General features: G+C 58.3%; 1 protein-coding gene across 2 annotated transcripts; it reads left to right on the top strand.

Annotated features, from left to right (window-relative positions):
• The first annotated feature begins 295 nt into the window (after nucleotides 1-295).
• CASQ1 (calsequestrin 1) lies at nucleotides 296-10661 on the top strand. 2 transcript variants are annotated; one of them, XM_017669671.3, is made up of 12 exons: nucleotides 296-476; nucleotides 2365-2671; nucleotides 4409-4493; nucleotides 5227-5327; nucleotides 5510-5621; nucleotides 5911-5984; nucleotides 6325-6455; nucleotides 7509-7554; nucleotides 7949-8003; nucleotides 8227-8327; nucleotides 9097-9171; nucleotides 10029-10661. In XM_017669671.3, exons 1-12 carry the CDS (start codon nucleotides 412-414, stop codon nucleotides 10161-10163), a joined length of 1287 nt encoding a protein of 428 aa, XP_017525160.3. In that variant the 5' UTR covers nucleotides 296-411; the 3' UTR covers nucleotides 10164-10661. The 2 variants fall into 2 exon arrangements, with proteins under 2 accessions (XP_017525160.3, XP_036879926.2); XM_037024031.2 differs by having other exon boundaries at nucleotides 297-476; nucleotides 2395-2671.
• The last annotated feature ends 1292 nt before the right edge of the window (nucleotides 10662-11953 follow it).

The raw sequence follows: 11953 nt of genomic DNA, 5'->3' as shown, positions 1-11953 counted from the left end.
GTCAGTCTGGGGTCCTTCCTCCAGGCTGCTGGGCTGCTGACACAACTGAACCAGACCAGGAAGGTGGAGGGGCCAGGCGGAGCATGGGGCAGGCAGGGAGGAGTGCGGAGGGGCCAGCTCCTCAGGTTTCAGCGCAGGAGCTTCAGGTGTCTGGTGGGTTAAAAATACAGACGCCCCAACTCAGGGTCATTTGACACCAATGGCTGAGGCCTGCTAAGTCCAAGGGCCTGAAGGCAGGGGCCTGCCAGGAAGGGACCGAGTGGAAGGCAGAGAACAAAGCATCAGAGAGAAGGGGACAGGGAGTGGAGGGAAGGGGACACAGCTGCTGGGAGGGAAAGGGCGGCTCTGGAGGGCCACGGGCGAGGACAGGGGGCAGGACTGGCAGAAGAGGCGTGGAAGCTGCAGGAGAGGATGAGGACGCGGAGCCGGCCTGGGTCACCATCCGGGCCCACCTCAGACCCTCCAGGGCATGAAAGGTCAGATTCAAGACAGCACCAATCTAAGGTTCCAATGTCTCTGTCCAAATGTCCCCTCCCCCGGAGCAAGAAGTGAGGCGGGAAGCCACGAAGGTCCTGAGCCTCCAGGCGGGCCTGCCCCCTCTCCTGGTGCCTTTGCCCTGTGGGGCTGCGGGCTCGCTAGTCACTCCCCCGAGCCCAGGAGATAGGCCCTGAGGTCTCTTCAGCTGCAGCGTGCCCCACTTAGGCTAGGTCTGACCTCTCCTGCTCCAGTGACAGCTGTCCCTTTTGGACCCACTCCTGCCACATTTTTGAGATTCTCTGTGGCCTGCCTTGCCTAGCCAGGTAAGGTCCACCCCACAAAGCGTGGCAAAGGTATTCCTCTAGCATAATTGCACGTCCTGCCTGGGTGCAAAATAAACACTGTCCCTCCAAAACCAGAGATACTTCAGGGTGGGGCCAGAGGGCTTCTGACTCTGATCTGGTGAGATCTGTGGGCTCACTCACGCCTCAGTGTACCTGTGCGTGGTAAGAGCCCTGGAGGGCCATGCAGAGGGTCCTGCCTTCCTAGGTACCCAGAACCGAGCTCACCCAGGCTCCCTCACCTCCAAGCAGGGATCTGGGAAGTAGGAGCCCCAGCCCTGCAACTCCACTTCGGCTCCCCGGTATGGGGTGTGGGGTACAGGGTGTGCAGAATTAATCAGCATCCTCCGCTCAGCACAGGGCCCACCCCTTCATGGCTTCCCGGCGTTCATTCATTCTTTCCCTAGTATTTAGACCTGATCCTCTTTGCCTTGTCAAACATGTAGCAGTGATGGTCACGGTTTGCTTTCCTTGGAATCCTTCAGCCTGGGGAACCTCCCTGCCCACTGTGCCCTAGGGAACGGAGTCCCGCAGATCAGAGCAGAGAGCGCAACAGGGGGCAGCAGCCCGGTGGCTGTGCGCTTCTCACCTCGGGCCCTGAGGGCAGAGAAACCCCGAATCCGCCCCTCTGCAGGCTGGCTGTGGGCAGCGCTCCTGGCCCGGCACCCGGCCCTGCATTCCCAAGTTAGGAGTGTTGAGTGAAGCAAAGGAAATGGGCCGGGGCTGAGCCAGGTTGCCTGTCCTGGACCAGGCTCCATTTCTTATTCAGGGAATGACCTCATCCTCGGTCCTGGTTCTTTAAAGGGAATGCAGGGGTCTCTTCTCTGCAGCCTGGATTGCAATTTTACTGCCTCTCTGCTCCACAGGATCAAAGAAACAGACTTCATCTACAAGAGATTCCCAATTTTAGGACCCAGAGTCCATACCGCATTTGCCCCCTTTTTTGTCCTATATTACAAATTTGACCTCTGGCCCAGAATCCCTGATCCTCTCCACCCCTCATTCCTCCTCGCTGAGTACCCTTGCCCTCAGTCACGATCCCTAAGTCCCCTACACATCCCCTCCCCCAGCCCCAGCTTCATTTACCTCCAACTCATCTGGTCTTATTTTTAGCTCTGGCTTTTTCCTTTCTTAATATGGCGATGAGCTCTCAGGCCGGTGTGGGGATGGGGGCTGAGGAGCCCTGGACACCAGGGAGGGGGAGGGGAAGGAGGCACTGGAGGCGGGAGGGTCGCGGCCCCGCGGAGCTGCCCTGGCCGCAGGAGGTTACCCCTCGCCCCTGCCAGGCCCGAGACATATTTAGACAGGACCATGGGGCCAAGGGGTGCCAGCCTCAGGGGCAGCTCCGGTTCCCTCCCCGCCCCCTGCTCCTAGTCCGCCTCCTGACCCTTTTTCTCTTGGCTCTTGGGCAGTTTCTCCAGGACCCAGCAGTGTCCTCTGTCCCCTGCTCTGAGCCGCTCCCCACCCCACCCCCGCCGTGAGCCCCAAACTCAGGATCTGGGACCTGAGGGCCGCTCCTTACCCCAGCTAACCTCTCCTGGACCAGGAGACCCGACCCAGACCCCACCTCCTCCAGGAGTGCTGCCGATCGGATGGGGGCCAGAGCCGCACACGGCCTGCCACTGGCACTGCTGCTGTTACTGGTGCTGGGGACACCCAAGTCTGGGGTGCGGGCAGAGGAAGGGCTGGACTTCCCCGAGTATGATGGTGTGGACCGCGTGGCCAACGTGAACATGAAGAACTACAAGAGCGTGTTCAAGAAGCACGAGGTGCTGGCGCTGCTCTACCACGAGCCCCCCGGGGACGACAAGGCCTCACAAAGACAATTCGAGATGGAGGAGCTGATCTTGGAGGTGAGTGGTGGGCTCTGCAGGCGCCCCCTGCCCCTCTCTGCAACCCCCAGGCTGCAGCTCCATGCAGACTGTGGAGGGCGGGATCTGGGGCAAGCGCCAGCGCAGCAGGATCCCTGTCCTGCCAGGACGCAAGTGGCATGTAGCCTTAGCCAAATGAGAAACAGAGACCGGGAGCCCAAAGGTACCACCGCAGTTTGGCAATTTTAGGAGGGCAGGGGTGGCAGGGAGAGAGGTGGTCCTCCCTGCACGGGAGGCTGGTAGTGCTGGGTTTGGCCAGGACTGAGGTGTCCTTGGACTGAGGGAAGGGGGGCAAGAAAGGAAGGAGAGGGGCTTCAGGGGAGGAGGGTGACTACAGGGCCACACACTGCACCCCTACCCAAGCATGCCCTCTCCCCATACACTTCAGGGTCTGCACCCCAGAGAGATCCAAACTGAGCAAAATGTACATGCCACTGACATCTTATTTGCATGTCACTTATTTCACGACTAAAGGTTTCACAGGGGCCGCCCTGCCTCCCACCAGCCCCCCAGGCCCCTCTCCGTCCTCATCCCTAATTCCCTATCAGCCCCCATGAAGCCAGGCTGGATGCCCTGACTGGGAAGTCCCTGTGGTTGGAGGAGGCTTCCAAATGCCTTCCCCACCTCCTCTTTGTGGGAAGATTCTTCTCACCCCCAAGCTGACCTCAGGCCCAAAGAAGAGGGGTGCTGTTACAACAAGAAAAGAGCCTGTTTGGGGGTGACTGGGAGGTGTGGCCGTGCACACCCCTCCAGAGCCCGGCTGTGGTGGAGTTCCTCATCCAAGCTTCTGCAGCCCCTCCTCTAGCTCGGCTGTGCGGATAGGCCTCGGCCTGCCCAGAGCTTAGGGTATTTCAGGGCAAGAGACCAAGGCTGCAGGCTGTCGTTCCCGTGTGCCCCCGCCGGCCGCTGGAACCGCCGTCTGATTAATGAGCCGAGTATTTTTATCCTGAGTGCTCAGCATCCCTGGCCATCCACCTGCCAACCGCCTCCCTTCCCTGTCCTCCTGAGAATCTGGGCTCCGTGGTCTGTGTTGGGAGAAGCCGCAAGCCTTGTCCTAGGCAGCCTGCATCAGGGTGGCGAGCCGGGCTGGGAGTCTGCTGGGGACAGGGACCTAGCATGTGACTATCCACAGCCTGGGGACAGGCTGAGGTAGCGAGTGAAAGGGAAAGTCCAGCCTGCACAGGGAGAGCCAGCCTGTCTCACCTGTAGTCTCTGTCAGCCTCCCTGCCTCGGCAGGTGACGAGTGGTGACCACAGTGACCTCTCGTCTCAGCTCTCCGGCTTTCCCCACTCCTCAAGCAACACAGCCAGACCGCCTCTCCTCCTCCAAAGTTCTTCCCATCGGGGTCACTAGAAGATTCCAGGGACTTCCCATGTCACCCCACACTGGGCCCGGTCTTCGGTCAGGATGGAGTGCAGGGCGCAGCCCTGAGCGTGGGAAGGGCCTCGGTCACTCCCAAGCCAGAGTCCTCAGCAGCCCTGAGGAGCGGGGAGGGGTCTTGCTCACAGTGCCTTTAAGGTAAACAGAATAAGCAATAAAGGTTTGGGGATTAACATTGAACTAAAGACCAACAGAGCACAGGGAAAGTGGGGATGTCCTGGACCCTTGGTAGCATCAAGGTCAACCCTTATGTTTCCTGCATCCCTTGAAGGCATGAGATGGGGAATAGGGGTTACTAAGAATAGCAGGGGCTGATTGCAACCCTCACCCTGCCTCCAGTTAGCAGCCCAAGTCCTAGAAGACAAGGGTGTCGGCTTCGGGCTGGTGGACTCTGAGAAGGACGCGGCTGTAGCCAAGAAACTAGGTAAGGGACGGGTCGGGGACAGGAGAGGAGGGGGCGGGAGCCTCTGGGGGACCCAGGCCAGAGGAAGGGTGGCAGCTCCTGTAGGGGCTCAGGCCTCCAGAGCACTATGCTGAAAGCGGGGAGAAAATATGAAATCGGGAGGGTCATGGCTGGGGGTCCAGCCTCTCCTTTACGCCTTATAGAGGCTCAAGTCTCAGGACAGGGTGAGGGCAGGAGGCCAGGGCTGGGTGCTGGAGGAAAGGAGAAATAGGGACATGGGTGGGACTGGAGGGGTATCTGCAAACCCTTTCGCGGCCACCCCGCCCCCAGCCCGCCATGGCCAGGGGGTCTAGCCTGGCCACCAGGGAGCAGCACAGGCTTGAGGCCGGACTCTGGGTGTAGATGGGGGAGGGGGTCTGTCCTGGGGCTGGTAACAGCCAGCGTTACAGCGATGATGGGGAATTAGCGGCCCGAGTCCTCAGAGGTCTCAGACATGTCCCTGCAGTTACTGCAGCCAGAAAGGCTGTACTCCCCCTGCCCTCCCCTAACGCCACCACCTGGGGAGCCCCTGGGGCCAGGTTAGCTTAGGGAGCTAAACCCAGGGGCACAGACACCAGGGGCACAGGGGCTAGGGGCAGTGAGGTGGGTGGGGCCGGGGAGGGAGGTGGGGCTGTGGGTCCAGCGGGATTGTGGACTGGCCCCTGGGGTCTGCAGGAAGGTGGGGGCCACAGCTCACCTGTGGCTCCCTCCCCAGGACTCACTGAAGAGGACAGCATCTACGTGTTCAAGGGAGACGAAGTCATCGAGTACGATGGCGAGCTTTCAGCCGACACCCTGGTGGAGTTTCTGCTCGATGTGAGGACCCCCCGGGTCTTGGGCCTTGCTTGAAGGCTTCAGACCCCCACATGGTTCCAACCTTACACCACACTGGCCACAGGGAGCCCCTGCCCCTTCCCCAGCCCTGTCTCCCCACCCCTCTCCCTGCTTCAGAGTGAGGACAGAAACTCACCGTTTCTTCCATGTCCCTGGTTTCCCAGGTCCTAGAGGACCCCGTGGAACTGATCGAGGGTGAGCGGGAGCTGCAGGCATTTGAGAATATCGAGGATGAGATCAAACTCATTGGCTACTTCAAGAACAAGGACTCAGAGCGTGCGTAACCTCAGCCTGCAGGGTTCCCTACCTGGACCCTCATTATACCTGCCCTTCCTCCCCACTTCACCAGCTGCCCCCTAACTACCCTGGCCATGGTCACTGCCCTGACCGCTCTAAAGGCATTCCACACCGGCCCCCCGACTATATTTAACCCCTCGGAGGCCTAGAGTGGGTGGGTCTCTATATGAAGACCCTGCCAAAAAGAAGTGGGGAGAGACAGAGGGGAGGCCATTCCCTGGCAGACCCTGGTCCCCAGACACTAACTCTGTGCTCCCCGGCCCCCCAGATTACAAAGCCTACGAGGACGCGGCAGAGGAGTTTCATCCATACATACCCTTCTTCGCCACCTTCGACAGCAAGGTTCTCCTCCCTGGGCTCTGTAGGGTCTCCCTCACTCCCCTCACCTGCCCTCCAGACTTCCCCCAGAATCTGTGGGGGAGCGGGGCCCTCCCCACACACGACACTCCCTGCTCCCCCCCACCTCAAGCCTTTCCTGCCCCAAAGGCGTTATTTTATTGAACCCACTCCTCTCGAGTCCAGCCAAAGCCCAGAGATGCTAAGACACCTGTCCATAGTCACAGTGAGAGCAACAAGGGCCCAGCTTGACTCTCTTGCTAATGAAATCTGCCCCCCCCACAATACTGCTTCTCACCCTGATCCCACACCCCCGCTCCACTCCACCCCGCCCCCTCCCCCAAAGGTGGCCAAGAAGCTGACCCTGAAGCTCAATGAAATCGATTTCTATGAGGCCTTCATGGAAGAGCCTGTGACCATCCCAGACAAGCCCAATAGTGAAGAGGAGATTGTCCGCTTTGTGGAGGAGCACAGGAGGTGGGCCCCGGGAAGCCCTCTGGGCAGAGGGGGGCCCCGTCTCTGGGCTGGGGCTCCCACCTGTGAGATGCGCCAGGGTGTCTCAGCCTACCGGAGGCTGGTCTCACCTGCAGATGAACGCACTTCCGGATGCCCGTGCTCACATATATGCTGACCATTTCCCACAGTATTTTGCACCCTATTTAGCCCCGAGCTCCACACACAAAAGGTCCTTCATAAATGTGTGTTCACTGTGATGTGTATGTGACAAGGGTTGTGTGCCTGTGGTCTGCCAGCAACTGTGAGGTGCCCTCCGACCCTCTTACTGTATTTTCTTCTTCATCAGCCTCAGTGGCAGGGCTTCCACAGCTAGTGGGTGTCGGAACCGGGCTCTCCCTGACCCACCCTGCGCTCTTTCTCAGACACTGCCCTGCCCCTGGAGAGGTGCTCCGCTGGGGTGGAGGGGTTGGCGAGGTAGGGGGAGGCTGTCTGTCAATGTCGGGAGATATGCCTGCTTGGGGAGGCACTACTGGTATTCGGTGGTAGAGGCCAGAAGCGCTGCTCAGCATCTACGGTGGACACAGGACCGCCCCCCAAAACTAAGGTTGAGAGGCCCTCCCTGCACTCCTACTCTGTCCTCTTCTGCCACGGGCCCCACTGGAAAGACCCACTCATCAGCGTCAACACTACTGCGCTCACAGTGTCCCACTAGACTATGGGCCCCCCATCAGAGCGGCAACATGCAACTCTCTGCGCCCAGCACCTCGCCCGGTGCTTGGAACACCCCCTACACTCAGTTGGATGAATGAGTGAATGAATGACAAGCGAATGAATATCGTTCTTACCTATCTCCCAAAGGTCTCTTGCAGTCCCTTGCCCGCCCTCTGCTCCCACCTGCTTTATCCACGCAACATCTGGGCCTGGTGCTCAGAGCACAAACTTTGCTCCACGGCGTGGTTCTGGGCCTCAAGGTGTCTGTGCCCGCGGCATGACCCACAGGACAGCTCTGCTGCGGGGACCTGCTGCAAGGGGGCGCCCTTCTTGCCCACTGAGTAGTGACTCTGTCTCTTCTAGGTCAACCCTGAGGAAACTGAAGCCTGAGAGTATGTATGAAACCTGGGTGAGTGACCCCGGGCGGGGCCAGGCCCTTGGGGGCACGGGTGGCTGAGGACTGGAGTCCTAGAAACACCCCACCCCTGCTGTTGCGCAAGCCTCGCTTGCAGAAAAGACGGTGCACCAGCAAAGGTCAAGGGGCTCTGTTCCGAAGAGTGTGTCAGGGATTGGGAGACAGACAAGGGCAGAGCCCCAAGCTCTGGGGCTAGAGCGCCGGCTAGAGGTGGCGTGGGCGCCCCGGAGCTGAAGGGGCAGTGTCACCTGGAAGAGAGAAACCACCACAGGGTATGCCTGACCCAGGCGCTGGATTTCCACACAACTTAGGTTCAAGGCCGACCTAGGGTCTGTTCTAGGACCTATACTTCAGGGAGAACAGTTAAGGCCCTCCCCTTCCCCGACAGGAGGACGACATGGATGGCATCCACATCGTGGCCTTTGCAGAGGAAGCTGACCCTGGTGAGGGAGGGGTGCTGGACTGGAGGGGGGAGGGTCCTCGGTGGTGGGGAGACCGGGGTGTTTGCTAGAGCACAGGCTTCCTTTGGGAGGCCTTCCTGGGAGAGGCCAGTGCTCCCTACGTGTGGGATGGGAGGAGGCGTGGAAAGAGCCCTGGGCTCTGGTGTCCTCTGCGTCCCTTTCCTCTGCACCCCACCTCACACTTCCCACTTGTGTTCCCTTCAAGATGGTTATGAGTTCTTAGAGATTCTCAAGTCTGTGGCCCAAGAGAACACTGATAACCCTGATCTTAGCATCATCTGGATCGACCCTGACGACTTCCCCCTGGTAAGAGGTGACACTGGGGTGCTGCTGTCCGAGGTGGGGCCTTTCTCAGGGAGAGCTTGCTCCTGATCCCCTCCCGGTCTTGGCTGGGCACCCTGCAAGGCCATGCCTGTCGCAGCCCTGCCGGCACGGTGGGCACCAGGGCATCCTGAGAAGGGGAAACAGGATGGGAAGTGAGTCACACGGGACATTGCACACGACTCGCGCAGCAGGGCTGGGCAGGGAGCTCATGCAGCCAGGGCCGACTCCTTCTAGAGAAAACCAGAGTTTAGGGGAGCACATGGGCTCATTAACCCCACAGGGGGGCATACACAATCACAGAGGCAAAGTACAGAGTGTCCATGTCTCGGCGAATGGCTCGGCTCCCGGCTGAATCCCAACCCCTAGAAGTTGCTGCTGAAAGAGAAGGAACAAACAGCAATGGCAGGAACATCGGCGATCAGCAGGTGGAACTACCCTAGCTGAGAGGTGTAGAAAGTGAGGGCCTGTGAAAAGCGTCTTGCCCAGAGTCACAGGGTCACTCAGTAGCAGATCCAGGATCAGAACAGGGTTTTCCTGGCTAGTGTTCCTGGAAAGGAAGGGCCACCGTCTCCAGCCGACCTTCTGGATCATTTCCGGGGCTTCTCCTCTTTAACTGCTGAGCTCTGCCCATTCCCCTCAGGCCCTAAGCTGGGCTTCCTGCCTCCATCCCTGGGCGGCCCCTCACTCTCACTCCTGGACTCATGCGCTCCAGGCTCCATCCATCCAGTTGCCGCATGTGGTCTCTCCACAGCTGGTTCCGTACTGGGAGAAGACGTTTGATATCGACCTGTCAGCCCCGCAGATAGGAGTCGTCAATGTCACTGACGTGAGTTCCCTCCCCTCACACCCTGCTGGCCCCCAGCTCTGCTGCCCAGCAGAAAGAGCTCTCCTAGGACTGAGCCTTCCCAGAGGAATTAGACGTGCCCAGTCTCACGGCTGGATAGAGGGAGATGCACACCCTGAATACAGCCCATTCTCCACCTGTTGGAATCGGCTGCTCGTCCCTCAAGGCCCAGTTCAAATCCTCTCTTCTCCATCAAGTTCCTCCGGATCTCCCATTTGGAATCATTCTCTCCTTGGCATACTCCCCATGCCCACTTGGCATTAAGAACGTGGCTTTTCTATGGTTACATATGTTTCATGGCTGTCTCTACCAATAACTTTTTGAGGGCAGAAATCTTCTCATTCCTTCTCATGGAAAACTTAGTACAAAAAGTCAAAAGTAGGAAAATGAATATCAGGTTCAGAAAAAGGCAAGGAGGTTTTTTTGTTTTTGAAAGGCCTCTGAGTCTAGAGCTCTCTGGGGATGGTGCTGGAAAAGCAGGTTAGGGAAAGACTTGACTGACTGTTGAAGATCTGCGGACTCTACTCTCCAAGTCCTGAGGAGCCACCGGTTGTTTTACATCAAGGGCGGGCCGAGATGTCTGTTCGGGGAAGCCTGGTGTGGGGAGAACATGGCAGAAAACCTGAAGGAATAAGTCTAGTGGCCAGTGCATCCTTTGCGTGTAGCCCCACCGTGACTATTCTAGAACCTAGATCTTCACCTGGACAGTTTCCCTGGCCCCTGACATGAAGGGAAGGGGCAGGGATGTAGGGAAGGGCGTAGAGTCCGGGGAGGCGGAGGACAGGTCCAGAGACCTGAGTCGGGCTTAGTGCGGGTCCCCCGTCTGTGCCATGTTGCAGGCGGACAGCATATGGATGGAGATGGATGATGAAGAGGACCTGCCTTCCCCTGAGGAGCTGGAAGACTGGCTGGAGGATGTGCTGGAGGGCGAGATCAACACAGAGGACGATGACGAGGATGAGGACGATGACTAGTTGCTGTGGCAACCGTCTCCCAGCCCTGCCTGCTCACCTCCTGCTCCCTGCTCCCTCCCTGTTCTTCCCTGAGCCCCTCCAGGGACACCAAGTCATTCTCTGCCATAGGGCCTGCTGGGGTCTATATACTGGGTGCTGAGACTGACCCCCCTCACCTGCTGCAGGAAAGAGCTGCTTTTCCCCACACATCTGCCCAGCCATCTTGCCGGACCTGCCTTACCTGTCCCACACTGTCCCTGGGTCTGTTACTTGTTTCTTCCATCACCCCCTGCACTTTGTCAGTTTCCTCTGCAGTATCTAGGGGCTCCTGTCACTCTTCTGTTCCCTCCCCCTGTGCATACTCACCCCCAGCTCTCTCAAACCCTCGATCCTTTGACTGTCCTGTCCCTGGCCAGGAAAAAGGGGAGGGCACCGCGTTCAGGGCTATATCTCAGCAATCTCTCATTAATGTACTTGGATCAAAGGAGAGACCTCAATAAAGCACTGGGGGCAGCATGAGCAAGTGTGCTATGCTGAGGGAGACAGCCAGAGGATGGAGCATTAAGGTGTGGGGGCCTCGATAGGAGACTGTGATAGGAGGCGGGGCTGGGCTCCCTCCAGACATTATTCCAGAGAAATTCTTTATCTGCAGCAAGTCAACAAGCCTTTGCTGGACACACAGTGTTCGTCCAGTCCCGCTGGGAGGCTCTGGGGAACAGAGAGTGCTGAGTCTGTCCCTGCCCTTGAGCTGATTAGCCTCACTGGGAAGTCAAGACAAGCACACTAAACAATTGAAGAAAAATACAAAGCAATATGTAATTAAGTGATTATGTGCTGCTGATAGGGCCCTCCCTGCAGCTCTTGAACAGTGAAGATGGAGCCCAAAGAACTCTGCCTCAGCCTTCCAGGAGGGCACCCCTCCTGTGGGTCCTCAGGGTTCACACTGCCCTCTCCCTGGCCACCACCATTCGAGTGCCCAGCTCTTCACTTACATGGCCATCCTCCCAACTAGACCGCAAGCCCCTTGAAAGCAGGAACCCAGGCCTTTTCTCTGTGCCTGAAAGGCCTGGCACACAACCAAATCAGTCCCTAATAAATGAGGGCTAACAGAATGGGTTCAGAGGAGAGGGATCACAGCGGGCTCTGGTGTCTTCACAAAGGAAGTTGGCATTTTCTAGCCCTTAAATGAAGAGTTCAATTTGACTGGGGGCACAGGAGTCGGGAGGGGACATTTCCGTGGGTGGAAACATCAGAAGCACTGGCAGAATCTTGGGGGCACAGAAGAGACCAGACAGGTGGGAAGACAAGTCCAAGTGGTGGCTGTGAGGTGGGGCGGGCACAATGGCGCCGGGTTGTGAGCTGGGGAGGAAGGCGAACTTTAATCTGGTGCTGGTGAGCCGGATGGATGGAGGGAGGAGAGTGCAGCTGGGAGAACTTGCACAGAGTTCTCGGAGAGCTTGGACCTGGATATGGGAATGGAGCGGAGACTGCTGAGTTTTGCACACTCAAGATCCCCAGACCTGGAGTCCCTGGTGGGAAGATCTAGAGTCTCTCCAGCAGAGCCCAGGCAGGCATATGTGTCCTGGAGTCAGGATGGGGGAACCAAGCAACTGCACAAGTCCATAACTAATAGACACTAGGGTTTTCATGGGTCAGGTTTAATGGTGCTGCTAGGTGACGGAGAGGACTTCTAAGACCTGAGATCACAGAAGCATTCACCCTCCCGACAAATCCAGGAAGTGCTCCTAGAGGCAGCAGCAGGAATGTAGAGTAGAAACATGCCTTCTTCCACCACATACCCACTTAACAGT

This window comes from Manis javanica, chromosome 14 (genome assembly GCF_040802235.1).
Source record: "Manis javanica isolate MJ-LG chromosome 14, MJ_LKY, whole genome shotgun sequence".
NCBI lineage: Eukaryota > Metazoa > Chordata > Mammalia > Pholidota > Manidae > Manis > Manis javanica.
This window is presented reverse-complemented; position numbering and strand designations above follow the sequence as displayed.

Coding starts and splice junctions, on each gene's coding strand:
- CASQ1 (XM_017669671.3), top strand. CDS start 412: ATGAGGACGCGGAGCCGGCCTGGGTCACCATCCGGGCCCACCTCAGAC. Junction 2,672..4,408: donor TGGAGGAGCTGATCTTGGAG/GTGAGTGGTGGG, acceptor CCCTGCCTCCAG/TTAGCAGCCCAAGTCCTAGA. Junction 9,172..10,028: donor GAGTCGTCAATGTCACTGAC/GTGAGTTCCCTC, acceptor GCCATGTTGCAG/GCGGACAGCATATGGATGGA.